The sequence below is a fragment of the Arabidopsis thaliana genome, assembly GCF_000001735.4.
Source record: "Arabidopsis thaliana chromosome 1 sequence".
Classification (NCBI taxonomy): Eukaryota; Viridiplantae; Streptophyta; class Magnoliopsida; order Brassicales; family Brassicaceae; genus Arabidopsis; species Arabidopsis thaliana.
Window position 1 is genome coordinate 16,778,077 of NC_003070.9, and position 27,472 is coordinate 16,805,548.

Sequence of the window (27,472 nt, forward strand, 5' to 3'; positions counted from 1 at the left end):
TTATGGTTGATCAAGAAATTAATAAATCTCGTGTCTCGTCATGTTTATCTTTAGGGCATCTCCAACCATAACACCATTTTAGTATTGAAATAACACTATATTTGGTGTAGTTTTCACACTAAAATATTTTTCTTCTCCAACCATAAAACTAAATATCACACTAAAGCTAATATTTTCTATTATTATACTATTAACTAAAATTTTAAAATATTACACAGTATTAAAAATAAATATTACACAACAAAATAGTATGTTAAACAAAATTAATTACAAAAAAGTAACACAATGACAATACAATTGCATTCACACATAATATTACACAAATTAAAATACTACAAGAATACTAATACTCACATATCATTCATCAAATTCCAAAGATGTTTAAATTTAAAACCTTTCTTTAGTTTTGTAATTTTATGTTTTGAATGTTAAGTTGAATTTTTATTATGTATCAGCTATTTTAATATACAATCATATTAAAATAAAATAAAAATTGATACTTAAATGTTTGATGTCGCTACAGTAATACACCAAATATAGTGATTTACTGTACAAGAAAATGGAATCACACCATAATAGTGCAAAGTATAGCGTTTGGTTGGAGACAAAAAGTAAACATCCCCATGTCAAGATAACGTTTTGCCGTCACATTGGACATGGTCTTAAGATGTACAATGGAACGGCAAAACGTTATTTGGAGGTGGTAATATTAACTTTCTGTCTCCAACCAAAGTGTATATTTTGCACTATTATAGTATGATTCTTTTTTTATTTATAATAAATCACTATATTTGTGTGCTACTATAACAATAACAAAAATTGAATTAATATTATTATTTATTTTAATTTTATTAAAATAGTATATTTAGTTATATATAGTATATAAAATATGATTTGTATTGTTATTTAACAATCTAATTAAGTTTTGAAGTAAACATAATGTATCAAAACTATTTTTGTATTTAAAATTTTAATTATATGAAATCTTAATTTGTAGAAAATATTAAAATTAATATAAAAATTTTAATTGAAGATACATAACAAATTTCAATCAACCATTAAAACAGTTTTTTAGCTCGACATAGACAAATTAAGATCGAGAAGCTCATATTGAATTTTGAAATGTTAATTGAACATTTGTTGTCGTTAGAATTAGTATGATGTAATTTATTTTTAGTATGTAAATTTTTGGATTATAATTTTACATTAATTGATAATTTTAAAATATTAACTAAGAAAATGTTCAATTTAACAATATAATAGTGAGAATAGTATTTTTAGTGTGATATTTTGTGTTGTGGTTGAAGAAGAATAAAGCTTTAGTGCTAAATTTACATTACACATATTGTTATTTCAACACCAAAATGATGTTATAGTTGGAGATGCTCTTATACCTTTCACCATCTTCTAGATGAAGTTTTACAAATCTTAACATCTCTCGTAGATTGTTATTTCAACACCAAAATGGTGTTATAGTTGGAGATGCTCTTATACCGTTCACCATCTTTTAGATGAAGTTTTACAAATCTTATCATTTTTTGTAGAAACAAAAAAATAAAGATGAATAACACTATTTGTATATTTCTTTTGGAACTCCCAATTAAATATAAAGTTCCTTTTGTTTTCTAAAGGGCTTTTAATACCAACTTAAGGCCAAGAGAGATTTGGTCCATCCAATTCAGTTAACCCGAAGACAAATTAATTTTAAACAAAATTATAACTCCACACATTTTCTAGAAATCGAAATAGTAAAAACAGAATTACGTCAATGTCAAAATAATCTGTCCGTACGTCACCTAGTCATATTAGTTCTTACTAAATTAGGTGTGCGATAACTATTGTCAAAAATAAATAGTAAACGAAAATGTGAAAGAATGAGAAAAGATTGCGTAAAATAGTTATAGTTTTGGATTTTGTGATTTCACCTCTTCTCTGTCGAACCTTTAAAGAGAAAATAAACAAATTCTTTTACCTTTTTCTTTGTTTGTTAGCAACGGCAAAAGAGAGAAGTAGGAAAATTCATTTTTCATTTCGTCTTTTTTTTTCTTCTGAATTCATTGAGAAACTTGGATCCAAATTATTGATTCAGAACCAATCATCTTTTACACATTTACAAATTCCAACATTTGAGCTAGGAACGGTGTTTTTTTGTGTGTCCATGAGGTAAAAAGGAGTAATAGAACGTTTGCATAAAAGGTAATTTTGTAAATGAATTGTGCATTTGATTGTGGCAGGAAAAAAATCTCTTAATCACCAAATGACAATAATACAAAATCAAGAGGATTCTATCTTTAGTTTGATTTGTTGTTGAATCCATTTAGCTAAATGTTTTTGTTTCTGTTTTCTAAAGGAGTTTCTTCAGAAAAGAGAATATGTCAATGCCTCCCTCCTCAACGAATGACCAAGAGACTCCTTCCGTGTCTTCTCCTCGGCTGAGGTATCGAATTGCTTTCAATACTTTTTGACTATTTGCTTTGCTATCTTTATCTTTGTATAATTGAGGGCTTTTGGGTGCAGGGACGATAATAAAACAATGACGTCTGAGATGGATGATCCAGAGAAAGCAGCGGTTACAATCACACGTCTCATCGAACAGCTTCATGCCAAGAAATCATCGGCGCAAGAGAAAGAGCTTAGCACCGCTCGGCTTCTTGGTTTAGCCAAGGGTAAAAAGGAATGTAGAAAGATCATTAGCCAGAATGTGAACGCCATGCCTGCCTTTATATCACTTCTTAGGAGTGGAACCCTCTTGGCAAAACTCAATTCCGCTTCAGTCCTAACCGTTCTATGCAAAGACAAAAACGTTCGTTCTAAGATACTGATAGGCGGATGTATCCCACCGCTGCTATCACTTTTGAAGTCTGACTCTGTGGATGCAAAAAGAGTTGTAGCCGAGGCCATATATGAAGTTTCCTTGTGTGGAATGGATGGTGATAATGTAGGTACTAAAATATTTGTCACGGAAGGCGTGGTACCGAGTTTGTGGGATCAATTAAAGACGGGGAAAAAACAGGACAAGACAGTGGAAGGACATTTGGTTGGAGCTTTGAGAAATCTTTGCGGTGATAAAGACGGGTTTTGGGCATTAACACTTGAAGATGGCGGAGTAGATATCATCTTAAAGCTTCTCCAGTCTAGTAACCCGGTATCTCAATCAAACGCAGCTTCTCTCTTAGCTCGTCTTATCAGGATTTTTACCAGCAGTATCTCAAAAGTTGAAGAGTCAGGTGCTGTGCAAGTTCTGGTTCAGCTTCTAGGTGAAGAAAATAGTGTTTTCGTACGTGCCAGTGTAGTCAACGCTCTAGAAGCCATCACATCAAAGTCAGAAGAAGCTATAACTGTGGCAAGAGATTTAGATGGGATCCACCTTCTTATTAGCGCAGTGGTTGCATCTTCTAAAGAGTCAGTGGAGGAGGAAACTGAACGCGTCTTACAAAGTTATGGGACACAAGCTTTAGCAAACTTATGCGGAGGAATGTCTGGTTTGATAGTGTATCTTGGAGGGCTATCTTTGTCTCCACGCCTCACTGAGCCCATCGCTGATATTCTTGGAGCTCTTGCTTATGCTCTGAGAAAATTTCAGCTAAGTTGCGGTGATACTAGAGAAGCTTTTGATCCAACACTAACAGAAGGAATACTAGTGAAACTACTAAAGCCCCGGGATACTCAATTGATCCACGAACGTATCTTGGAGGCTATGGAAAGTCTATTCGGAAATGTTGATCTATCAAAACTACTCAACAATGTTGACGCTAAGAGGGTTTTAGTCTGTCTAACAATATTGGCCACGGACGGTCCACGTGAGCGGATGATTACTTGTTTGTCAAATTTATGCAAGCATGGTGATGTTTGGGATGCTATTGGGAAGAGAGAAGGGATACAAATCCTCATACCGTACCTTGGTTTGTCTAGCGAACAACATCAAGAACTGTCTGTTGAGTTCTTAGCGATCTTGACCGATAATGTCGAAGAAAGTAGATGGGCTGTTACTTCTGCAGGTGGGATTCCTCCATTATTGCAGATATTAGAGACTGGTGTATCTCAGAAAGCAAAGGACGATGCGGTCCGTGTAATTTTGAACCTATGTTGTCACAGCGAAGAAATCCGCCTCTGCGTTGAGAAAGCAGGAGCTATTCCTGCACTTTTGGGTCTTTTAAAGAACGGTGGACCAAAATCACAAGAGAGCTCAGCAAATACGCTTTTGAAACTGATTAAAACAGCTGATCCAAGTGTTATCGAGCAAGTACAGGCTTTGTTTCTTGGAGATGCTCCTAAATCAAAGACTCATTTGATTAGAGTTCTAGGCCATGTTCTTGCATCGGCTTCTTTGGAAGAATTTGTCACCAAGGGTTCCGCAGCGAATAATGGATTGAGGTCGCTTGTCCAGAGACTTGCCTCATCAAACGAGAAGATGAAAGAGAACGCAGCTTCTGTCTTGGCTGATCTATTCAGTTCAAGAAAAGACCTTTGTGGTGGTCTTGGATTTGATGAGGATGACAATCCGTGCACAAAGCTTTTAAGCGGAAACACTCACGCTGTTGCAACGCAGTTAGCGCATGCCTTGGGCTCTCTATCTAATCCAACAAAGAAAAAAACTGCAACAAAGAAATTATCCGGTCCAGAAGTCGAAGTGATCAAACCATTGATAAAGTCAGCAAAAACAAACCCCATCGAGTCAACAGAGAATCCCATGTCCACTCTTGCGAACCTTCTTTCAGACCCAAATGTTGCAGCTGAAGCATTAAACGATGACGTTGTTTCTGCTTTGACCAGAGTACTGAGAGAGGGAACACTGCAAGGTAAAAGAAATGCTTCACATGCTCTTCATCAATTACTCAAGCATTTTCAAGTCAGTGATGTATTTAAAGGAAATGAGCAGTGTCGATTTGCTGTTTCTGAACTCATTGATCTCTTAAACGCAACTGACCTGAACAACAGCGCTTTCATCGACGTCTTAGAAGTACTCTCTTTACTAGCCAAAGCTAAATATGGTGCTAACTTGTCACATAACCCTTTTTCTGCATTCGGTGAAGTTCCTTCAAATTTAGACTCTCTTGTCCGCGGTTTAGCTGAAGGTCATCCTTTGGTGCAAGATAAAGCAATAGAGATTTTGTCTCGTTTCTGCAAGACACAATTTATCTTGTTAGGTCGACTTTTGGTGACACAATCAAAATCAATTTCTTCATTGGCTAACAGAACAATCAACTCATCAAGTCCTGAAATCAAAGTTGGAGGAGCGATCTTGCTTGTGTGCGCAGCAAAGAACGACATTACATTATGGGCGGAAGCGGTTGAACAATCAGGGTATTTGAAAACCTTAGTAAACACTCTTCTTGATATGTCAAAGCAGAACTCTAAATCTGCTTCATATGGAATTGAAATTCAAAGACCAAGATCTTTTATTACAAGCAATTTGTGCTTAAGGATGGATGACTCTGAAATGGTTGATCCAGTTACTATCTTGGGAAGCACCGCCTCTATGTGGTTACTCTCCATTATTTGCTCTTCTCATCCTTCGAACAGACTTGTTGTCATGGAAGGCAATGGACTTGAAATTATTGCAGAAAATCTTCAAAGAAACAAGTCTAACACACAGGTAAATAAGTATACTTACTTGCTCTCTTTAGCTTTTTCTTCTAAATCCTGCAAGTGTTGGTTTTGCTGACTTATTATCTTTAATTTTTGTAGGAGAATTCCTCTGATTCCGAGGAAAAATGGATCGCTATGTCATTTTTAGCTGTTATGTCTCAGGAACCAAAGGTTGTCTCATCTCCAGCAACAGAAAATATTTTGCAAACGCTAGCACCTTTCATGCAATCTGAGCAGATGATTGATGGATATTTTACTGCACAAGTGTTAGCAGCGTTAGTTCGTCATAAGAATGATAAAACAATTTCAGAAATCATGAATTCAGATATCGTAGAAACTACGATAAACTTGGTAGGGTGTGAAGAATCAGACACAAGGAGTCTTTGTGCCTTAGCAGAAGAGCTATCTCTGGTACAAAATCCTTATGAGGCCACATTAGAGGTACTCTTTGAAAATGAAAGAGTAAGAAGCGGTTCATTTACCAAAAAATGTATTCCCTTGCTCGTGAATCTCTTGAAGCCATATGCAGATAAAGTTGGAGGCATTCCAGTGGCTATTCGACTTCTTCGTCGTATTGCAGACAATGACGATTTAAGTAAATTACTTATCGCTGAAGCTGGAGCTCTAGATGCTTTAGCAAAGTACCTTTCTTTGAGCCCTCAAGATTCAACAGAGATTACCGTTTCTGAACTGTTAGAATCACTCTTTCGCAGCCCGGAAATCACACGACATAAAACAGCTATAAGTTCCATGAAGCAGCTCATAGGAATTCTTCATCTTGCTTCTAGAAGTACTCGCTACAATGCTGCAAGGGTCCTCTGTGAACTGTTTAGCTCTGAGCACATCAGAGATTCTGAATTAGCATGGAAAGCACTTTCTCCTCTTATTGAAATGTTGAATACAACGTTAGAGAGTGAGAGAGTAGCTGCTCTAACAGCTTTAGTGAAGCTAACTATGGGAATAAATCCAAGGCCAGATATTCTTACTAGTCTTGAAGGAAACCCATTGGACAACATCTACAAAATTTTGTCTTTAGATAGTTCTTCGCTTGAATCAAAGACAAGTGCTGCAAGGATATGCCGCTTTCTATTTACCAATGAAGGTTTGAGAACAAGCACATCTGCCGCATGTTGCATTGTATCCCTTATATCACTTATCCGAACAGGAAAAAGTACAGCTATAGAAGCCGGAATGTTTGCACTAGACAGACTCTTGGATATCAAAAGATTTGTAGAGGTTGCAGAAGAACATGATTGTGTGAACCTGTTCTACGGATATGTGGCTTCCGAAAACTATCTGATCAGTGAGGCTGCAATTTCTTGTCTTACGAAAATGGCTAAAGACAATACTCCCCGGAAAATGGATCTGATTAAAATGGGGATAATCGAGAAATGTATTAGCCAACTCTCCAAATCGCCGCCAAGTTCTTTGTGTTCTGTAATCGCAGATCTTTTCAGAGTTTTGACGAACGTTGGTGTTATAGCTCGAAGCCAAGACGCTATAAAAATGGTACAACCGCTCCTTTTGATTTTGCTTAGACAAGACTTGGATTTTCAAGGTCAACTCGGTGGTTTACAAGCTATAGCAAACATCTTGGAGAAGCCAATGGTTCTTGAATCATTGAAAATTGCATCTTCCACAATCATTATGCCTTTGATACCACTGCTTGAGTCCGAGTCAATAGCGGTCAAAAATGCAACCACAATACTACTGACCTCTCTACTCGAAATGCAACGTTTCCAAGAAGAGATAACAACCAAAAATCTCATTGCTCCTCTAGTGAAACTGGTAGGGATCAGAGTAAGAAACTTACAAGAGATAGCATTGATGGGTTTAGAGAGATCTTCAGTTACATGGCCAAAAGAGGTAGCAGATACCGGAGGAATTCAAGAGCTCTCCAAGGTTATCATCGACGAAGATCCTCAGCTTCCTGTATATCTATGGGAATCAGCAGCTTTCATTCTCTGCAACATTCTCAGAATCAACCCAGAACACTATTACTTTACGGTGACTATACCAGTTCTGTCAAAAATGTTGTTCTCCACAGCTGAAAGCACAGTGATCTTAGCCATCGACGCATTGATCATCCGTGAGAATCAAGACTCGTCAAGCGTTCAAGAAATGGCAGAATCCAGTGCACTCGACGCATTACTAGATCTACTAAGATCACACCACTGCGAAGAACTCTCAGCAAGATTACTCGAATTAATACTACGCAATCCAAAGGTTAGAGAGACAAAGATATGTCAGTTTGTACTTACCCCTCTATCAGAGTACATACTAGACCCAGACACAATATCAGAATCCGCAAAAATTCTCATAGCAATGGCTCTAGGTGACATCTCTCAACACGAAGGACTCGCTAAAGCCACGGACTCGCCCGTGGCATGTCGTGCGTTAATCAGCTTGCTTGAAGATGAACCGAGCGAGGAAATGCAAATGGTTGTGATGCGTGCTTTGGAAAACTTTGCAATGCATAGTAGAACAAGTCGTAAAGCTATGGCTGAAGCTGGTGGAGTATATTGGGTTCAGGAAATGCTTAGATCTAGTAATCCACAAGTTTCTACACAAGCAGCTCTAATTATCAAATCTCTCTTCTCTAATCATACACTTCAAGAATACGTCTCTGGTGAAATCATCAAATCTCTAACAAGTAAGTTTCAATTCCGAATTCAAAATTTATGATCGGATTGAGAATCAAACACTCACTGATTTCAATGCAGATGCGATGGAGAGAGAGTTTTGGACAACGACGGCGATAAACGTAGAAATAGTGAGAACGCTAAACACGATTCTCACAACGTTTCCAAAACTCCGTTCGTCGGAAGCAGCTACCGCTTGTATCCCTCACTTAATCGGAGCTTTGAAATCCGGCGAGCAAGAAGCGAGAGATTCGGCGATGGACACGATCTACACGTTGCGACAATCGTGGACAACAATGCCGACGGAGACGGCTAGATCTCAAGCTGTTTTAGCGGCGGATGCGATTCCGGTTCTGCAATTGATGATGAAATCAAAATTGAAATCTCCAGCTCCATCGAGCTTCCATGAGAGAGGTAACAGTCTCTTGAATTGTTTGCCGGGAAGTCTCACGGTGGCGATTAAACGCGGTGATAATCTGAAACGTTCAAATGCGTTTTGCAGATTAATCATCGACAATTGTCCCACCAAGAAAACCAAGGTATTGTAATTTCGGTTTAACCGGTTCAATCCGGTTAATTTCTCTTCAATCCAGTTCTAAGGAAATTCGGTGCAATTTCAGTTTGATTTTTGCTATTACTAATCCGTATCCGGTTTAAGGCGGTTTAATACGGTTCTAAGCAACCGGTATAATCCGGTTCTAAGTAATTCCCCGCAATTCAGTACAATATTGGCTAAAATTAACCGGTTTTGGTTCAGGTTGTGAAACGAAGCAGCTCACCGGTTTGGAAAGAATCATTTACATGGGACTTTGCTGCTCCACCTAGAGGACAGTTTCTTGAAATAGTCTGCAAATCTAACAACATCTTTCGAAACGTACGTAGATTAATCATTGTTTTTTATTCCAATCTTTATCAGAATCGGTAACTTTGGTATTTGAATGTTAAAATTTGCAGAAAAATCTTGGTAAAGTGAGGATACCAATTGATAAAGTATTGTCAGAAGGAAGTTACAGTGGAATATTCAAGCTAAATGATGAAAGCAAGAAAGATAATTCTTCTGATAGAAGTCTAGAGATTGAGATTGTTTGGTCTAATCAGTCATTTTAATTAATCCATAAAGATGTTCCAATTACTGTAAAAAAATGTTTTATGATATGTAAATTTTAAACTTATTAAGGAGTTATTATAATTGTGATGGTGTCATGTTTTGGGAAGCTTATTGCAATCTGAAGAAACCCATCCGAGTTGTTGCTTCTCGTTGTCGTAGATCATCATTAGCCCTTGCATAGAGATATCTTCAAAACAAGACAAAAGAAACAAAAAATTAGTTTCAGACAGAAACATTAATTAGCGTTTAAGTGTTGATGTTGTTTGTGTTTGGTTGTTACCTCCGATTACGTTGGAGTTTTGTAATCCTACTTCACTTCCATTTAGTAGTCCCAAGCATACGTTTCCAGTTTTCTGAACAAGACAACAAAAATTTCACTAGAATACTTCTTTGAAAGTGATGAATGAGATTTTGGGTGTGTCGATATTCTTACAGAGACAATGAGATATAATTCGGGTGCAAGATAGAGCTGAGTGTTTCTTCTCCCATTGGTGAAGTTGATTGTTATGGTCTTGAAAAAGTTCTTGACCTCAAGAACAGATTTAAAGGGCTTAGCTCCTTTCCAGCAGATTGGTAAGGTCTTATCTTCTTTCGCAACCTTCAACGGTGAGACTTTCAGATCATTTCCGATCTGTTAACACGCGAAAGAGATCGATGCATTAGGTTTCATACAATTTTCTTAAGTCTTTGTGTTTCTTGAAGAATTACCAGGTTAATTATTGTTTGGTATGCCTTGCTGTTGAAGTAAGTGTAAGAGCTTCCGGTGTCAAAAATGAGTTTAAGTCCTTTTAAACCTGTTGGCTTTCCGTTGAAGAGAAGATCGGCTGGTCCGGTCGTGTAGTGGTTGCTGAACACAAATAGATGAATCATCAGTACTATAAGACAACAATATAATCTCTCTAAAGCGGGTCGAGGCAAATATGAAAGAAGAAAGTATACTCTTGTGATAATAATGGTGTCCATGCCACACCAATGGAAGGAACAAGATTGTCTCCAAAGAACAAAAAGCCTCCACCTTTAGAACTTAAGCAATGTCCAACCACATTTCTTGTTAGTCCCGCGGAGACAAGCTGTGTCAAGAGACCGATTTTCCCTCTTCCAAGTCCCAAAACTCCAGCAGTCGCGGGCGGAGGATGTGCACTAGGGTAACTCTGATCATAACCACACCTGACAACACACAAAAAATTTCTTTCAAGAAATTTAACATTTTCATCATCTCAGGATTCACATGTCTATTTCCTAGCTCACCCGAATGCTACAGGAGGTTGCATGAACGAGCCATTTACGAGTTTTAAAGGAAACTGATCGGTAACAAGTGCACCCATTGATGAACCTTGATCAGCATATTTAACTTCATAGTCACATTGTTCTTGCGGGTTTGGGCAATGAGGCTTGTTAGGCCAGTGAAGAGCTGTACAGATCGGGTTTGAGCACGGGATAATGTTTCCTTTAGGCTTGTACTGAAGATTAGGAGGCTACAAAAAACAACAAAACAGAGATCATAAGAAGAAGAGAATGAAGTTAAATTCTTAAAACAAAGATAAGAAATCATACCAAAGTGCAACCACTGCAAGGAGCATCACATTGAACCCAAGTGAGATCGCTTCCGGTATCAATATCAAATTGAAATGCCTTTGGAGGGCTTCCTATTTGCATTAAGACTGAGTAGTATCTACAGAAACAGAGGAAAAAGTTACAAAAAATGATTTTTTTGGTTTGTTTTTGTATTATCAACAAGATAGAGAAAACATTGATGTGCTTACCCGAGAGGGAAGACGTTGCCGGAGAGAGGGAAGACGACTGAGGAAGGAGAGGATTTGATGAAGGTTTTGAAGATTGAAGATTTTGATAGAGGAACTATGACCAAGAACAAGAACAGAAGAAGAGAAAATCTTGATATCATCTTGATCTTTGTTACTTGCACGACAAACAATAAAAGAATTCACAAAGAGATGAAGATGAGATCTGATTATAAGAGATAGGGTCAATATATCAATGGTCATATAGTAACGAGAAAAAAGAGAATACAGTAAGACATTAATTCTTTGTGTTTTCATAGAAAAATATAGGGTCAATATATTCTATTTTTTTTTGGTAAAAATATAGGGTCAATATAGAAAGTTCAATGGTCATATTCTAATATCATTAACGTGAAAAAAGAGAATACAGTAAGACATTAATTCTTTGTGTTTTAAGAGATATTTTATAAATAAAGAATTAAGTGCAGACTATTTATATTATTATTTTAATATATTTTCTCCCATTTATAATTATTTTGCTTGTTTGGGAAGAGAATAAATACAAAGAAATGGTGTATTTTGATTTCCCAAAATTATGATGACTTTCCAAGCAAGCAGAAAATTAAATTATGAGCAGATGAAGAAGAAGCTTCGTAGAAAATATTTGGAGGACTTCCAACGCGTTTTAGACACGGTTAAGGGCTGAATTGTGGGCTTTGGTCATTTTGACAACTTGTATATTTAGATCATTGTCATTTCTGTGATACTCTATGGGTATTTTATCAATATGATAACTAATATTTCTTGTATTTTTTATTTAGAGAAATCATACTAAAATTATACTTCCATTAGTGAGACATTATATGAGTCTTTCATCAAAATATTTGTATTTTAGTATTATTTTAATTAAATATCTTACATTTTTATCTTTTGTTAATATGATTAGACATATCGAATGTAAGTGATGATAACAATAAAATATAAGAAATATTACGAAAGAAAGTAATGAAGATACAATATATATATATAAGGTAAGAAATACTAATTAAACATGATTTTATGAAAACATCAAACGCTGCCAAAAATACATATCAAAATATGATTTCAAATTTTAAATCTCAAATTTCATTTTCATATTATAGTATTCTATTAAGTTTTAACTAAAGAATATTCATTATATTTTATATTAACCTTAATAGAAAATCAATTAAAAATAATATTATTATGTAGTTTAACCTTTCGTATAATAGATCTTGATATATAAATATTTTATTTTATGAATTGTTATAAAAACAACATTAACATTTTAGTTGATATAATGAATCATTGAATATTTGAATTTTTAAAAGAAAATAATAAATAAATATTAAAGTGACACGTGTATGAGGAAAGAGAAAGAGAGTCTCTAAGAGTTTCTCAAATCAAATAGGGCTTTTCTCATATGAAAAGAAGACTCTTTAAAAATTAAATAAACTAGGGAGCGTTTTTCTCTCTGATCTGGTTCCTAATTTCGTTTTCAAATGGTAAATCTTGCTCTGCTTACCTCCTCGAGTTTGTTACTCTGCTTTGCTACTAGAAATCCAGTTAGTGTTTCCTTCCAGATTAATACCGCAAAATTTGGCTCCCACTTTGTCTCCCTTTTGTTTTGAGATCTTTTTCAAGATAAATCCGGTCTATGTAGTCACATACACATACATTAGATTTTATGATCATATATAAGCTGTATATGATAAAGGTTGTCACGATTACATAAATTAGAATTTGAAAATTCTAAATATATTATTAAAATTACTCGTCGCGGAGGATTCAATTTAACATATTACTTTTCAAAATTTTACATGCCGGTAAAAAAAAAAGAATACGTTACGTATTATTTGAATTCATATAATTAATATGTTTTTCGTTAGCGATGAAGGATAGGGGGTGTTATTGGTTTATTGATTGTAAATCTATATAGAATTTGAACATCTCTATTAATTATGAAATCAAGATATATGGATTTTGAAATAACATGTGTTTACCCATGAATTTGAATCCTTCTATTTTTCTCTTTCAAATCCATTCAATTTCATTTAAAACATAATTTGGATTCTCAAATCCAAAAACAAATAACTAAACGAATAACAAAGTTTGGACAAGTTTTCAGGCTTAGGATGGTAATGTACATCATCAACTGGAGAGACATCAACTTTGGGAGCTGCCAATCTCAGAAGAAGTCTATCTCCTTTACATGCCGAGGTGGAAGCTCTCCTCTGGGCGATGAAGTGTATGATTGGTGCCGACAACCAAGATGTAGTTTTTCTTACAGACTGTTCAGATCTGGTGGAGATGGTGTCTTCCCCAACCGAATGGCCGGCTTTCTCATCGTATTTGGAGGAGTTACAGAGAGACAAGGATGAGTTCACAAACTTTTTTCTATCTTTAATCTCTCGTAGTACTAATGTTAAAGTGGATTTTTTGGCACGAAAAGTTCGTACCCAACCGCTTCATATTACATTTGTAAACAACATTCCTCAGGATTGGCTCGTTTGAGTCCTAATTAATTTTTGGATGACAAAAAAAAAAAAAAACGAATAACAAAGGATTTTAGTTAGTATTTATAAATCATCGAATCAATAACACATGATTTTTTAATTAGAATTTTAAAATCAATGATTGAATAACAAATGATTTTTGTTTTGATTTCCAATCCCATTATTATGAAAAGGGAAGTACAAATTGAAAAATAGATAAATTTGGTCTCAATTTCAATTTTAATTTTGGATTTTGTATATAGGCATTAAGGGTAATTTGGTCAACTCAATCTATTAAAGCTTATAGGATCCACGTTTTTAATTTCGGGTGGGTTAGGAGTAATGGTCTCTTAATCACGGATTCAAATACCTAATCGGGTTTAGCATCCAAAATAGACAATCTTAACCGTTCAACAATATTGGTATCTCTACTTCATTTTGGTATCTAAATATGAGCATATTCCATCCCAAAAAGAATTATAATCACAAAAAAATATTTCAAAAAACACTTTTAGTATTTTACATAAACCACAAAATAGTAATTTAAAATCACAAAACATTTTTGTTACTACTTTACTTATATTTAAATTACATAAACATTTACTAATTAATACACATATTTAAGCACATTAAAACATATTATTCTAATCACTAAATAACAACCAACCAATAAAAATCCCAAACATTATTTATAAAATTTAAAATAAAAGAAATATTTTTATAAATTTATAATATAAAATATAATCAAATACTTAATTAAAAACTATATAAAACCGAGGTCCGCGGTAAACCGCGAGTTAAACCCTAGTTCCTTATAAATCTATAAACCAATAATCCCTCCTAAAATTGCGAAAATAGGCGAGTTTGACGTTGGGAGATGAAAAAACAAAACAAAAAAGAACAGGCAATTTACTAGTTCATGTCCCATTTGAAAACTCTCTATCTTGGCCAATCAATGTTAGTAATCAGGGATGCCTGCGAGGTGGGCTCCGGGATTACTGCGAGGTGGCCAATCAATGTTAGTAATCAGGGATGCCTTTCATGGACTGCCTTCAGTGGTTACTAGGGGCTTCCAGGGAGGCTAATCTAGCAATGATAATTAAGCTCTTGTTCTAGGCGTTCATTTATTTCATTTGGAAGGAACGTAATGCTCGGGTGCACACCGCCATTTCCAAGTCGCCAGTTGTGATTATCAAGGAGATTAATCTAACTATTCGGGCACTTCTTGATCCTCTGTCTAGAGCTCAGGTTTCTCGCCATCCGGGGAATTCTTTCTTATCAACTTGGTTCCTGGTTTTCAAATCTCTCTGATGTGTCGTCCTAGTTTGGAGTTATGTGCTTCTTTTGCAGGTTTGCTCGTCGTTGCTCTCTTTGTTTCTCGGGCTAGGCGATGGTGAGTCTCTTGCTTTGCTTTTGTTGGGCTTTTAATTTGTGGTTGTTTCTGTTGTTGTTTTTCGTTTGTTGGGCCTGCGGCCTGTTGGGCTTTTGCCATGTATTGTAAAACTTTTTTTAATGGAAATTTATGAAAAAAAAAAAAATGTTAGTAATCCACTATATCACAGAGGAACTGGTTTCAAACTTCAAGATCTCGCTTCTGAAGACGATCTCAATCTCAGATCAAACTCATAAAAATAACTTAACAACTTTTGTTGACTTGTAAAGTGAAACCCGATTCAAAACAAATTGTTAACCAATAATAATTTAACTTAGCCAGACAAACTGATTCCAAATCTAAACCACCTTAACCAACTCCTGATTTACCTCAAGTTCAATCGTTATTTGTCACACTTTGGTCAACAAACCCCTTTAAATTAGACCTACTAAATAGAGCCATAATATATTTTAATCGCATGAGAAAAAAAAGACGAAAACTAAAAATCAAAGTAATGCAAAAAAAAAAAAAAAAAAAGTTCATAAAAAAAAAGGAAAAATGTTGTTTTATACGCAAACTTTTAAAAAGGATATTTCAATACGTGAATTTTTGGGTCGACCAAATAAAACATGATAAAAACGTTGACCCGCCATTTAATACAAATCAAAACGTTGACCAAGCAAAAACCGCCGAGACGTTAACATGCATTAACGGATCTGATTGTTTCTGTTAAAGCCGAAAACGGCGTCGTTTCATACTAAACGAAATAGAGAAATCCCCAAATCGATTTCGACATCCCTAAATCTTACTTTGGCGAAATCGTGATTGTTCTTGGATTTCATCTTGAATTCGAATGGTGGGAGTCTTAGATTGTATCAACAATGGAAGGCGAAGTAGACATTGCTCCAGTTCCACCACAAGGCAAGTTGACACCGGAGATAGAGTCGAGTTCCACCGGTGGGAAGTTTCAGAGTTTCATTGCGGAGTTCTAGCTTTGCCGGCTGTACCCGTAGCAGAGTCTTCTGTTGGAGTTAAAGCTCCAGTTTCAAAGCGGCTCTGAAAACGAAAACGAAAAAGAGACAATTAATTGAATTAGGGATTTCGAAATCGATTTGGGGATTTCTCAGTTTCGTTTAGTATGAAACAACGCCATTTTCGGCTTTAACAGAAACAATTTACGTCTGCTAACAGGGGTTATCGAATCCGTTAATGCATGTTAACGTCTCGGGGGGTTTTATCTGGTCAAAATTTTGATTTGTATTAAATGGCGGGTCAACGTTTTTATCATGTTTTATTTGATCGACCCCAAAATTCACGTATTGAAATACCACTTTTTAAAAGTTCGCGTATAAAGCAACATTTTCCCCAAAGATTAATCATCAACCTACGATTTTTTTTTTGGTAAATAGTTCTAATTTTTAAATATTCTTTTTTTAATAGTTATAATTTTCTTTTTTAGCTAGTAGCAAGATCTTCTTGTCGTCGAGACAATTAGTGAAGGAACGCGTAAATCCTATCATGCCAGCACCAAAATGATATATTCCATAAAAAATATTTGACAGTATTATTCAATGCATAGAAATGGAATACTTAACATAATCTTCCATATTAATTAAGCAACCCGATCTTAATTTTCCATATAAAAATTGATATCTACATTTTCAAAAAAGTCAACTCCTAAGATTTTGGACATTAGTAATATTTGTCATATGTAAATAATATATTATGACGACAGCGACAAGTTATATGATTGAGAGATGAAATATGTCACCAAAAAAAAAAACGAATCAACTTCTAATAATTAGATTATTAGTAGATGAGAGCGTTTCTTATCTTGATTCTTTGATCTGTGTTCCTATCTGTTTCCGTCAATGGCAAAAGATTTGGTCTAAAAAAGGAAGTTACGAAACAAAAAAACGTTTCAATTCTCATTCATCTCTCAAAAACGTATCTCTCTGACTCTCTCTTTCTCTTTCTCTATCTCCGCCGTGAATGGCAACACAAGGGATGGCTCAGCCTTCGGCGAAGAAAAGAAGCTTCCTCCTCCGTGATCTCTTCAAACTTTGCCGATCAATCTCAAGGGTTTTGCCTCGTGACAAAACCAAACATCATCATAAGGCTAAACACGACACAAAGGAAACCAAACGTCTTGATGAAGAACATAAACGGAATACACCAAACGCCTTCGAGTTTCGGGTTAGTTTCACAAAATAACTCACAATTAGGTTTTCGATAATATGTTTTTGTTGAATTGTGGTAATGTTTTTTGTTCTAGGAAACGAAAGGGATTGGTAAAAATAATAAGGTGGAAGGTGTGAGTCTTTGTAAGGTTCGTAGTTATAGATTTGACAACACCAATACCAATTTCGTGGGGAGCAAGAAATCTCTTTCAAGAAGTTGTAGCCAGAACACAGCCACGGCGACCTCGACGAATCCGACGTTGCGGAGTTTATCGTTTATAGGGAGGAGCAAAAGCAGTAGCAACAGGATGACGGAATCTGGTGGATTTATGCCTACACTTATGAGATCGACAACCACGGTTCCAAGAAGCTTTGCAAATCCGATTTTGTATTCGAGTTCCTCTGCTAAAGTGGCTAAACCTTCTCCAACGGAGAAGAAACTAAGATGCACTCTCGAAGAGCTATGCAACGGATGTACCAAGAAGATCAAGATCAAGAGAGATGTTATTACTAGCTTAGGGTTTGTTTTGTTTCTTTACAAAAGACCTAACTTGGCAACGAAGTTTTGCGAAAAGAGGACTAAGTAACTAAGTTTTGTTTTATGTTTTGTAGGGAAAAGTGCGAGGAGGAAGAGATGGTGGAAATAAAAGTTAAACCGGGATGGAAAGGAGGTACGAAAGTAACATTCGAAGGCAAAGGAAACGAAGCAATGAGAAGTGTACCGGCAGATTTGACATTCGTGATTGTCGAGAAAGAGCATGAAGTGTTTAAAAGAGAAGGAGATGACCTCGAAATGGCGGTGGAAGTCTCTCTACTCGAAGCTTTAACGGGATGCGAGCTCTCTGTTGCTTTACTTGATGGTGACAATATGAGGTTGAGGATAGAAGATGTTATTCACCCTGGATATGTTACAGTGGTTCAAGGAAAAGGAATGCCAAATCTTAAGGAGAAAGGGAAGAGAGGAGATTTGAGAGTTCGGTTTCGGACTAAGTTCCCGCAACATCTTACAGATGAACAAAGGGCAGAGATTCATAGCATTCTTCAAGACTCTTCTTGATTTGTTGCTACAGATTTTCTTTCCCATTATAGGGGAGCTTTAACAACATGGTTTAGATAAAAAAAATCAAAGAGATTCTTACTCTTTTGTGTCTTCTTTGTTTTGTAAACAACCAAGTTGGAATGAAGAAACCGGTTTCCATAATCAACCGAAAATCTTTTATTTATCAACTTCAATATTCATAGAATCAACACCAAACCAAAACATATCAACCAACTAAGTCCATGTTTGAAAAATAAAACAAGTAAATAAGGTACAAAGGGAAGTGTCCTCGGTCTTTTTACCGTTTAAGCTAAACCGAGAAGGACTTTGAATAAATCGAATATATTGCTGTCGACAAGGGCTTTTAACAATCTAAGCTTTCCTCTCGAGTATGGCGGATACCTGACGGCTGAATCACCGAAAAGGCTTCTGTAGAGAACCGCCTTCTTGTGACTAAAAGCATCAAATGAGAATTTACCATGGTAAGCACCCATTCCACTTTCACCAACTCCTCCGAATGGCAATGTGTGAAGTGCAAGCTGCAAAATATCGGATGATGATAACGCTTTTGTGTAATGATAAAATGCTACTAGTGCAATGTATTTTAGCTAGTGTCTTTCTTACATGAACAGCTATGTCATTGACTACTATGCCTCCAGCGGAGACTGTCGCTGCGAATCTCTCTTTCAACTTCTTGTTATGTGTAAACAAGTATGCCGCAAGTGGCTTAGGTCGAGAACGAATCACGTCAAAGCTCTCTTCCAAGTTGTTAAGCTGAAAATAACAAAAGAGAGTTAAAATTTGCCTTCAAGAGATGAAGCAGAGCTTACATAGAATGAAAAATAGTTCCTACCGTGAGGATTGGAAGGAGAGGGCCAAATATTTCTTCACTCATGATCAGAGAATCTAATGGTACATCGAGCAAGATTGTCGGAGCAATTTTCCTTATAAATGGAGGCAAAAGATTAGCATAAGTGAAAAATGTGATGATGAGAATATAAAGAGAGGAACTTACAAGTTTTCTCTGTCCTTTTCACCACCATAGACAATTTTGTCAGAAACTTCCTTCTCGTCTAACAACTTAGACAAGCGATCAAAGTGATTCGAGTTTACGATACGTGACATATCTTTCGACTCTATAGGGTTCTTCCCATAAAATTTCTCCAATTCAAGCTTCATGGCATCAATCTTAAGAAGAGAAAAGAGAATGTCAAATACAAAAAATTCATCAAGAATCTAATCTTAAGTTCTTAACGTTACCAATTTAGGAGCATATTCTTTTGTCGTCAAGATATAGTCCGGCGAAACGCACGCCTGTCCGTTGTTACAACCCCATTTGCCTACGATTATCCGCCTGACGGTAACCTTCAAAAGACCAAAGGAGCAAATTACATTAGCCACAATACAAACAAAAACACATTGCATGAGTCTAGATAAAGAAGTATTAATTCAGTACTTTCAAATCGGTATCCGAGTCTACAACGACAGGAGATTTTCCTCCAAGCTCTAGAACAACCGGTGTGAGATGCTTCGCAGCTGCCGCCATTATGACACGTCCGATTTTTGAACTACCTAACCACACAATAGCGGGAAATGTCACATGTTGATATTTGAAAGGAAACACATTAAGTCGAGTTAATAAGAACCTGTGTAGAATATCTTGTCCCACTTCTGCTCTAGCAGAGCACTTGTTTCGGTAACAGCTCCTTCGACAACTCGCACCGCAGAAGGATCAAGATACTGTTCCAGTAACTTAGTGAGCAGAGCTGACGAAGCTGGAGCCAATTCTGATGGCTTTAAAACAACAGCATTCCCAGCAGAAATTGCACCAATAACAGGATCAATAGACAACACTTGCAAAAAAAAAAAAAAGTGTCACACTTCATACAAAATGTAATATAACTTATAGTTAAAACTTAATCAGTGATCGGAACATACGAAAAGGATAGTTCCAAGCCGAGATCACTAGCACAACACCAAGAGGCTCAGACACAATCTCCGCGGATGCAGGAAACGTTGTTAGAGAAGTCTTTGCCTGAACCGAAAAACAGAACAATGATTAGCAACTTAATAACATATATGATGAAAACAAACTCTACTCAAAGCACAAACCTTCTCCGGAGCCATCCAGTTCTTTAGCTGCTTAAGAGCCAACTTGATAGAGTTTCTCAGTAGAGATACCTACATAATTAAATCAACCATCATAATCAAATTATACTAATCAAATACTGATTAAAAACAAAAACAACTATAAACAAGCCAAAGACAAAGTCACAAAACCACTTTACTCACTAGTACTCTCTGTTGGTAAAACATTAAATGAGGAAAGGTCAGTGTTCAAAAGATCTGTGTTGTCATTGGATAAAAACATGGTCACATAGTTAAGGAACACAAGTGATGAAAAACGTGGGAATCCCCACAAGGTTGGTGATGAAATTTAATGTTATATGGTAGTTTAACAGTAGGAGAAGGAAAAATTTAATGTATATTTGCTTTCAATATAGGACCCAACATTTTTATAGTATTGGTTCCTACATAACATAAAGTTACCTGCATTCTATGCTGATGGATACTAGTATTAACTTGTGAAAAAGTTAGCATTGAAGACAGTGTTGGTTACATGTGTCGACAAACTACATCATTTACGTAGCAACTAAGGTCATAGACAATAATGAGACCGACCAAGTAGGGGGATATGTTAATCCAATTATAGAGGTTTGGCTTATGTGTTAAACAGCCACTAATTAAAGAAATATCATCACTAAGCAAATTCTATCAGCCGCAAATATTAGTAGCGACATCTGATTCTGACTCATAACCATACCAATAATTGGTTTTCAAATGATAGATTGGCATCGAATATCTGGATTTCTCTAAAACTTTTAAGTAATCATGGAAGTGATCATGTTATTTGAACTTCCTATAAATTCATAGTTCGGATGTTTTATTACTCAAATATTCGGAATTTCTCCAAATTTCTAAGTAGTTAGAGAAGTGATCAAGTTTTTTTTTTTTAATTTACTATAAGTTCGTAGCTCAAATGTATTATTACTTGATAATCGGATTTTTTCAAAACTTCTGAGTAATCACGGAAGCAATCATGCTTCTTAAAATTACAATAAACTCAAATACTTTATTACTTGGATATCAAATTTCTCCAAAACTTCTAACTAATCATAAAAGCGATATAAATTCATAGCTCGGATGTTTTCTGCAAGTCTACCACTATAAAAAAACATCCGAACTATGAACTTAAATCTACTTCGACTAAAAAGATTGAGTCTAATTTCGGGTAAAAAGGCTAAAAAGTTTCTATGAATAACCACATAACTCTAATCATACACCGTAAAATCGAACTTGGAGCTTCACTTTTCATCTATCCTATATACCACAATGCCACTACACAAACAGATTAAACCATAACAAGAAACTGAATCTTCAATTAAAATTCAAAGATTCAAATTAAGAATTGACCAATCACAATCAATCCTAAAAAACTCTTTTAAAAAAAACAATCTGAGGGAAAGCGAGATCATAAAGAGAGAAAAAAGAATCCTAACCTCATAAACAGAAGATTCAAGCTCAGGCTTACCAAGATCATCGCGAAGAGCCGCGACGATCTCAGGCTCATGATTATCACAAATAATCATCAGTTTCTTAAGCTGAGTCACTCTCCATTCATAACCACGTGTCACACCATCATCAAAACTCCGACGAAGCTCCGTCACCAAATTACTCGCTTCCGCCGATCCAAAAACCTTCTTCGCAGCCATTCCTCAATATCTCTCTTACGTAACGTACGCAGAATAAAAATAATTAACACAGTAATCAGTAATCACGGGCAAAGAGAGAGAGAAGAGAAGAGAACAAATATTGAGTTCGGATCCCGAGAATTTTTCTTGAATTCAAGAAAATAAATATTCTTTTCGTAGATATTGACGTTGCTCGTGCCAAATAAAAAGTGATAAGTTTCTTTAAAAACACATAAAAAGAAGAAAAAAAATGTTTCTTACTTTTTTTTTTTTTGTCGCAATGTTTCTTACTTTTATTCCTCGAAATTGATAATAAAAAAAAGCATGCGTTACAATATTTATAGAGATGAAGAAACGTCAAAAAGAGAATATCAAGAAAGATTTTTTTTTTGATAATTTTTAACAAAACAAATAATTTGATTACAACAAAGTAAGAATAAAATATTTTATTTCTATATATTTCTTCAGTTTCATATTAGTTGTAATTTAAAGTTTGTACATACATATTAAAAAATCATAAAAATCTAACTTAATTTACCTCTTTTATATAAAAACTTCATTTATTATAATCAATTCAACCAATAAAATATATAATTAAATGTAATTCGATAAAAATATTAAATATATTTATTATTTACATAAAAAATTGAAAACAATACTTATTTTAAAAAAAAAAATTCTTAACGACATTTATATAGAAAAAGAGGAATAATATTTATAAATAATATATTTTAGAATTGGTTTTTTTAAGCTTAATTTATACCAATTGACAAAAAAAAAGAATAAAATATTTTATTTCTATAAATTATGATTAAAATATTTTATTAGATATTTATGAAACGAAGAGACGTGAAATAAATAATTTAATAAGGACAATAATATTGTTTTTTAATAATTTAATAAGGACAAAACAAGAATAGAATTATTTAAAAATGGTAAGGAAGATAATGAATGTACGTGAACGTATAAGTGATGTAAGAGAAGAGAAAGGCGTGTGGGTATTACTCGCGGAGCATAAGCGAACTCACAACTCACGTGTGATAGCGTGTTTAACACGTGAAAATGAGCGCGTGAGGTTTTGGGTTGGTGGGAGAAGTTGCGATTAGGCAAGACTGGCCATAGTATTATATTGAGATATTAGGTAGTGTTGGGCTGGGTCAAGATTTCTATTTTAATTTGAGTTTCTTCCGTTTTAATATTATCTACTTTATATATGTTGGGTGAGACCGGAAGATATTAGTAGAAGAAAATCAAATAGTTGAATTACATTTTTTATTCCAAGTGTGTGTGTACCAATAGAAAAAGAATGGTGAATTTATCTTTTACTTTGAATTGAGAGAATTTTTTTAGAGAAATAAAGTATATATATATATTTCAAAATTAGGGGTTAATTTATATTTGTATATCGGAACTAAGGTTTGATTACTAGAAAATTACGAATTATGGCAGATTGATAGTCTCAAAATTAAAGTATAAATATTTTTCGAAAATTAAGGATTAACTAATATTTCTATATTAGATCCAGGGTTTGATTACTAGAATTTATGGTAGATTAATAGAACAAATCTATAGATTTTTTTTAGCATAAAGAGTAAAGTTGTCATTGTGTGATGCACACAAAAATCATCTAAAGTAAATTTTGGTAGTGCGGATTTAATTGTCAAAAGTCGTCCATGAAAATCGATTGTCATTAATCATTTGTTAGACTAAAATCAAATGATTTGTTAGCCTAAGTTGATCATTTTTAATATGATATAATTAAACTAAAAATATTTTACGAGGATACTATTTCACTACTTGATAACATTTCTACTCATAAATCAAAAGAGGTCGCAGAAGAGTTGGTGTAAACGACATCTATAATCAGATTCGTTGGAGCTACCATCAATTAAAAGAGAGTATCGGCAGAACCACATGTATGACGTTTAGGATGCTGCCATGGCTGTCTATTCAGGTCACATATATCAAAAGTTCTACCATTTCGTGATTGGTGAAATAGAGATTATATCACCCAAAATAAAAAATTCCAACGTACCATATGATACTTTTGCATCCTTTTTTACCCAGACAATATAACTTTATATGAGCTTAGTTTCTTTGATAATTTTTTCTGTAGGCGGTCTCTTTGTCGCCCAATACATGTGCACTTTGTCATTAAAATCACTGACCTTCAACTTCTCATCTATCCTATGTGTTTCAAGCACATTTAATTAATTCATAAGATTTACATATTCTGTATACATATGGGTTTTCATAAAACAACTATGCATTCTTTGTGCAATAATAATATTTTAAATAAGATAAAATGTAAAAGTTTATTAAGATTTTGAATATTATATAGTTATGATAAGATACCTCTTGTGTTTCAATTACAGACTTCTATTTGTTTGAAAACTGAATTTTAGTTTTGCCATTTTCATTCTAATTGGATTATAATTGTGATTAGAAATATTACAAAATAACTTAAGTATAATTTCATATTATTTTCTTTTATTATCGGAACTAAATACATGACTAACTATAGTTTGTATCATATCTATAATCATCATTAATTATTTTTTACTAATCAGTTTACTATGCAAACTACTTTTATCGTTTTGTAAACTACTTTTACCGTTTTATTTTATAATATACTAGATAAAGCCCGTTTAAATAAACTGCTCTAAGATATAAATGTAAATTTTTATTGAGAGTATTTGAATTTTTAATAGTAAAATAGTAATCTACACATTTTTCTTGATATTTAATTTAAAATCTATGTTTTAACAAAATTTCAGTCTTATCATAAGCCTCGTATGCATTCTATTTTATTATCTATATATACATTTTTTGCATCACTTTTTGATTTTTGATTTTTCAAATCTGAGCTTTAATTCATCAATTAATTCAAATGGGTTGGGTTTTACCCGGTTTAAGTCTGGTTGGATCGTGAATAACTTTAATGGGTGGAGTTAATTATCCGGTTTTATTGTGTTTGGATTCTGAATAACATTAATTTCTTGGAAAAAGTTACCATTTTCTACCAAAAAATAATTAAAAACGAAATTAGTTATTCAATTATCAAATTTAATATATCTTATATCTCTAAACTAACCATATATGTTATTTACCTTAACTAATTTCCTAAAACCTCTCTACCTAATTTAAATATAAATATATGATTCTTCTTTCACTTTTATTTAATTTCTATTTTATATAAAATAATTATATTGAATAAAATAGTAGTTTTTATTCTGTATATGATGTGATTCAAATTTTTGAAAACAGACATATATTATTCAATCGATGAAGAAATAATATGTATACAATGTCACACATTGCTTAAAAAATTGGACAATGGTTTAGAGTCATATATACTGTAAAAATGACTAAAATGATTCTGAATACAAAATAAGAAACTTAAGTTTTTAGATGTACAAAACTAAAAGTGTTCGGTTTACTCCCGTTCTTTATTTCAAAATATGGAAACTTTTAAAAAGTTTCAAATTATTTTAAATATTTAAACTTTATAAAGTGAAATATTATTACTGTTTCAAAAATTGAAGCTTTTTATGAAATTTCAAATATTATAAATATTTGAAATTTATAATAATTAAAAATTAAGTTTGAACATTATAAATATTTAAACTTTATGCTACAGGTGAAATTCTATAATTGGCGGGTTTAGATCGATAATAATACGGGACGGTATACTGCTGGTGAAATACTAGAATTAACGATCAAAATACAATTATACAATCTTAAACATTAAACAAAACAAACAATATTAACAAAACAGATACAAGTTTCTTTTTTTAAGGAAATACATCTCGATTCTTTTATAAGAAATTTCTACATTATAAACATTTAAATTTTATACTATGGATGAAATCCTAGAATTGACAGATTTTGGTCGATATTAATACATGATTGTATACTACGGGTGAAATTAACAATCAAATACAATTATACAATCTTAAACACTAAACGAAATAAATAATATTAACAAAAAAATACAACTTAAAATTTTAAAATTTAGCTAAAGAATATCGTCTCGCATTGTACCATATACTTAAATTAAACAAAATAATAGCATATTTATATAAATCATCTTAAAAACAAAAATTGATTTTTTTTAAATAAAAATTTAGGCCGCGGTATACCGCGGGTTAATATCTAGTTTGTTTTAATTGTATACAAAATCTTATTGATGATATTGAATTCTATCACTTTCAATTTTGCAATACAGTTTAACGATATATTTCATCATAATAAACTAGATTTGATTCTTACATATTTCATCTTAAGTGATTAATTTTTTATATCAAAATCTCTACAGCAAAAATTCTATAGTTACAGCCCAACCAATCACCCACCTTAGTTAATATGTTTTTTAAAATTAACAATTCAGAAAACATAATAAATAAATAAAAACAGAAATCCACAAAAATATTTGGAAAACAAACATATATGGCAAACTAATTTTCTTAATTAATTTTTATATATGGCGTAATCTAGTTAGTTAATTTTACATCATGCAAATTAATTTTGATTGAGTTAAAATTAATTAATAAAAAAATACTAACTTCTCATTAAGTTAATTGAAAAGTCAAATTTGTAAGATATTTATTCCCCAAAAATTTGTGTTTTCACTTACGACTACATGCGTTAAAATTCTTATAATAAAATATAAGTGTATGCTTGTAGTATCACATCAAATAATGCAAGCCCCTCCATCACACGATACGTTAAATTCTTAGAATAAAACATAAGTATTCAAAAAATTATTCTTATAAACTCATTAATTTTCAAACTTTTCTCAATAATGTTTTTAAAATTTTGCGCTAATTTAGCGAATGAAAACATTATATTACAATGATAAATACAGTTTTATCCGATTTAATTTATGTTAAATAGTTATAGACATATAGATTAGTTATTAACATCAATGATTTAAAAAAAAATTAATCGCACACAAGCTTTTTAAATTTCAAAGGTCTTTTTAATTAGTTATTGTCCATAATACATGCTAAATTTAATGGGGGATTTGTAAAAATACCATTTTTTGTTGCCTTCCATTGTCTATTTTTCAAAAATATCATTTTCATGAAAAAATGATTAAATTATCTTTCATCAAATGAGAACATATAAATATAAATGAAAAAAATTCCGCCAAAATTGTTTCCATAGCGATCATCCGTCAAAACATTTCTTGCCAAAATTTGTATTTAAAAATCCTTGTAAAATTTTTTAGAACCCTTGTAAACCCTCTAAAAACTCTTAAAACCCTTGTAATTTTCTTAAAGCCTTTTAAAACTTTTTTAAAGTTGTTAAAAACACTTGTAAATCATTTGAAAACTTCTTAAAATCCTTATAAAGTCTTTAAATACATACGTAAATCCTTTAAACCCCTTTTAAAAACCCTTGTAAATATTTTAAAATCCTTATAAATCTTTTAAAACCATTGGAAACCTTTTAAGAAGATTTTAAAAAAGTTCGTGAACAGCGGTGGTCACGAATTATGGGATACACGTTCTAGCAATGTAATTTAATTATTGT

The 27,472-nt window shown here is 33.5% G+C and overlaps 4 protein-coding genes, 1 long non-coding RNA gene and 2 pseudogenes across 17 annotated transcripts; 4 read left to right on the forward strand and 3 right to left on the reverse strand.

Moving 5' to 3' along the window:
• Positions 1-1,982: 1,982 nt before the first annotated feature.
• AT1G44120 (CELLULOSE SYNTHASE INTERACTIVE 2) lies at positions 1,983-9,547 on the forward strand (the record flags this gene model as incomplete). Of its 3 annotated transcripts, NM_001333227.1 has the most annotated exons (8): positions 1,983-2,196; positions 2,351-2,437; positions 2,518-5,596; positions 5,689-8,242; positions 8,313-8,645; positions 8,734-8,770; positions 8,989-9,105; positions 9,186-9,547. In NM_001333227.1, the coding sequence occupies 5 exons, from the start codon at positions 2,373-2,375 to the stop codon at positions 8,736-8,738; spliced, it is 6,036 nt and encodes a 2,011-aa protein (NP_001321523.1). The 3 variants fall into 3 exon arrangements, with proteins under 3 accessions (NP_001321523.1, NP_001321524.1, NP_175078.1); NM_001333226.1 differs by having other exon boundaries at positions 8,313-8,770; NM_103538.1 differs by lacking the exons at positions 1,983-2,196; positions 2,351-2,437 and having other exon boundaries at positions 2,534-5,596; positions 8,313-8,770; positions 9,186-9,338.
• Positions 2,165-8,752, reverse strand: AT1G44125. 7 transcript variants are annotated; one of them, NR_139836.1, is made up of 4 exons: positions 8,299-8,752; positions 6,072-8,215; positions 4,928-5,845; positions 2,165-4,792 (listed from the first exon to the last, which is right to left on the reverse strand). It is a non-coding gene; the product is annotated as an other RNA (long non-coding RNA). The 7 variants fall into 7 exon arrangements; NR_139838.1 differs by having other exon boundaries at positions 4,928-5,121; positions 5,615-5,845; positions 6,072-8,752; NR_139839.1 differs by having other exon boundaries at positions 4,928-5,524; positions 5,615-5,845; positions 6,072-8,752.
• AT1G44130 (Eukaryotic aspartyl protease family protein) lies at positions 9,432-11,360 on the reverse strand (the record flags this gene model as incomplete). The annotated part of the gene is made up of 8 exons (NM_103539.2): positions 11,103-11,360; positions 10,894-11,011; positions 10,588-10,814; positions 10,279-10,506; positions 10,048-10,186; positions 9,773-9,970; positions 9,620-9,692; positions 9,432-9,526 (listed from the first exon to the last, which is right to left on the reverse strand). The coding sequence occupies exons 1-8, from the start codon at positions 11,240-11,242 to the stop codon at positions 9,432-9,434; spliced, it is 1,218 nt and encodes a 405-aa protein (NP_175079.1). The 5' UTR covers positions 11,243-11,360.
• A 1,847-nt stretch (positions 11,361-13,207) lies between these two features.
• On the forward strand, positions 13,208-13,627 carry AT1G44140 (annotated as a pseudogene; the record flags this gene model as incomplete). The annotated part of the gene is made up of 1 exon: positions 13,208-13,627.
• Positions 13,628-14,618: 991 nt separating this feature from the next.
• AT1G44150 lies at positions 14,619-15,008 on the forward strand (annotated as a pseudogene). The gene has a single exon.
• Positions 15,009-16,743: 1,735 nt separating this feature from the next.
• On the forward strand, positions 16,744-18,374 carry AT1G44160 (HSP40/DnaJ peptide-binding protein). The gene is made up of 3 exons (NM_103540.5): positions 16,744-17,159; positions 17,239-17,663; positions 17,756-18,374. The coding sequence occupies exons 1-3, from the start codon at positions 16,956-16,958 to the stop codon at positions 18,198-18,200; spliced, it is 1,074 nt and encodes a 357-aa protein (NP_175080.2). The 5' UTR covers positions 16,744-16,955; the 3' UTR covers positions 18,201-18,374.
• ALDH3H1 (aldehyde dehydrogenase 3H1) lies at positions 18,324-22,245 on the reverse strand. Of its 3 annotated transcripts, NM_103541.3 has the most exons (11): positions 22,196-22,245; positions 21,743-21,969; positions 20,295-20,363; positions 20,121-20,217; positions 19,829-20,035; positions 19,639-19,754; positions 19,443-19,547; positions 19,198-19,370; positions 19,036-19,126; positions 18,807-18,956; positions 18,324-18,721 (listed from the first exon to the last, which is right to left on the reverse strand). In NM_103541.3, the coding sequence occupies exons 2-11, from the start codon at positions 21,953-21,955 to the stop codon at positions 18,488-18,490; spliced, it is 1,455 nt and encodes a 484-aa protein (NP_175081.1). In that variant the 5' UTR covers positions 21,956-21,969; positions 22,196-22,245; the 3' UTR covers positions 18,324-18,487. The 3 variants fall into 3 exon arrangements, with proteins under 3 accessions (NP_175081.1, NP_849770.1, NP_001077676.1); NM_179439.4 differs by having other exon boundaries at positions 21,743-22,231; NM_001084207.1 differs by lacking the exons at positions 21,743-21,969; positions 22,196-22,245 and adding an exon at positions 20,475-20,599.
• Positions 22,246-27,472: the final 5,227 nt, after the last annotated feature.

Coding starts and splice junctions, on each gene's coding strand:
- AT1G44160 (NM_103540.5), top strand. CDS start 16,956: ATGGCAACACAAGGGATGGCTCAGCCTTCGGCGAAGAAAAGAAGCTTC. Junction 17,160..17,238: donor CAAACGCCTTCGAGTTTCGG/GTTAGTTTCACA, acceptor TTTTTGTTCTAG/GAAACGAAAGGGATTGGTAA. Junction 17,664..17,755: donor GATGTTATTACTAGCTTAGG/GTTTGTTTTGTT, acceptor TATGTTTTGTAG/GGAAAAGTGCGAGGAGGAAG.
- ALDH3H1 (NM_103541.3), bottom strand. CDS start 21,955: ATGGCTGCGAAGAAGGTTTTTGGATCGGCGGAAGCGAGTAATTTGGTG. Junction 20,364..21,742: donor TTGAATCTTCTGTTTATGAG/GTTAGGATTCTT, acceptor TTAATTATGTAG/GTATCTCTACTGAGAAACTC. Junction 18,722..18,806: donor TCAATGACATAGCTGTTCAT/GTAAGAAAGACA, acceptor GATATTTTGCAG/CTTGCACTTCACACATTGCC.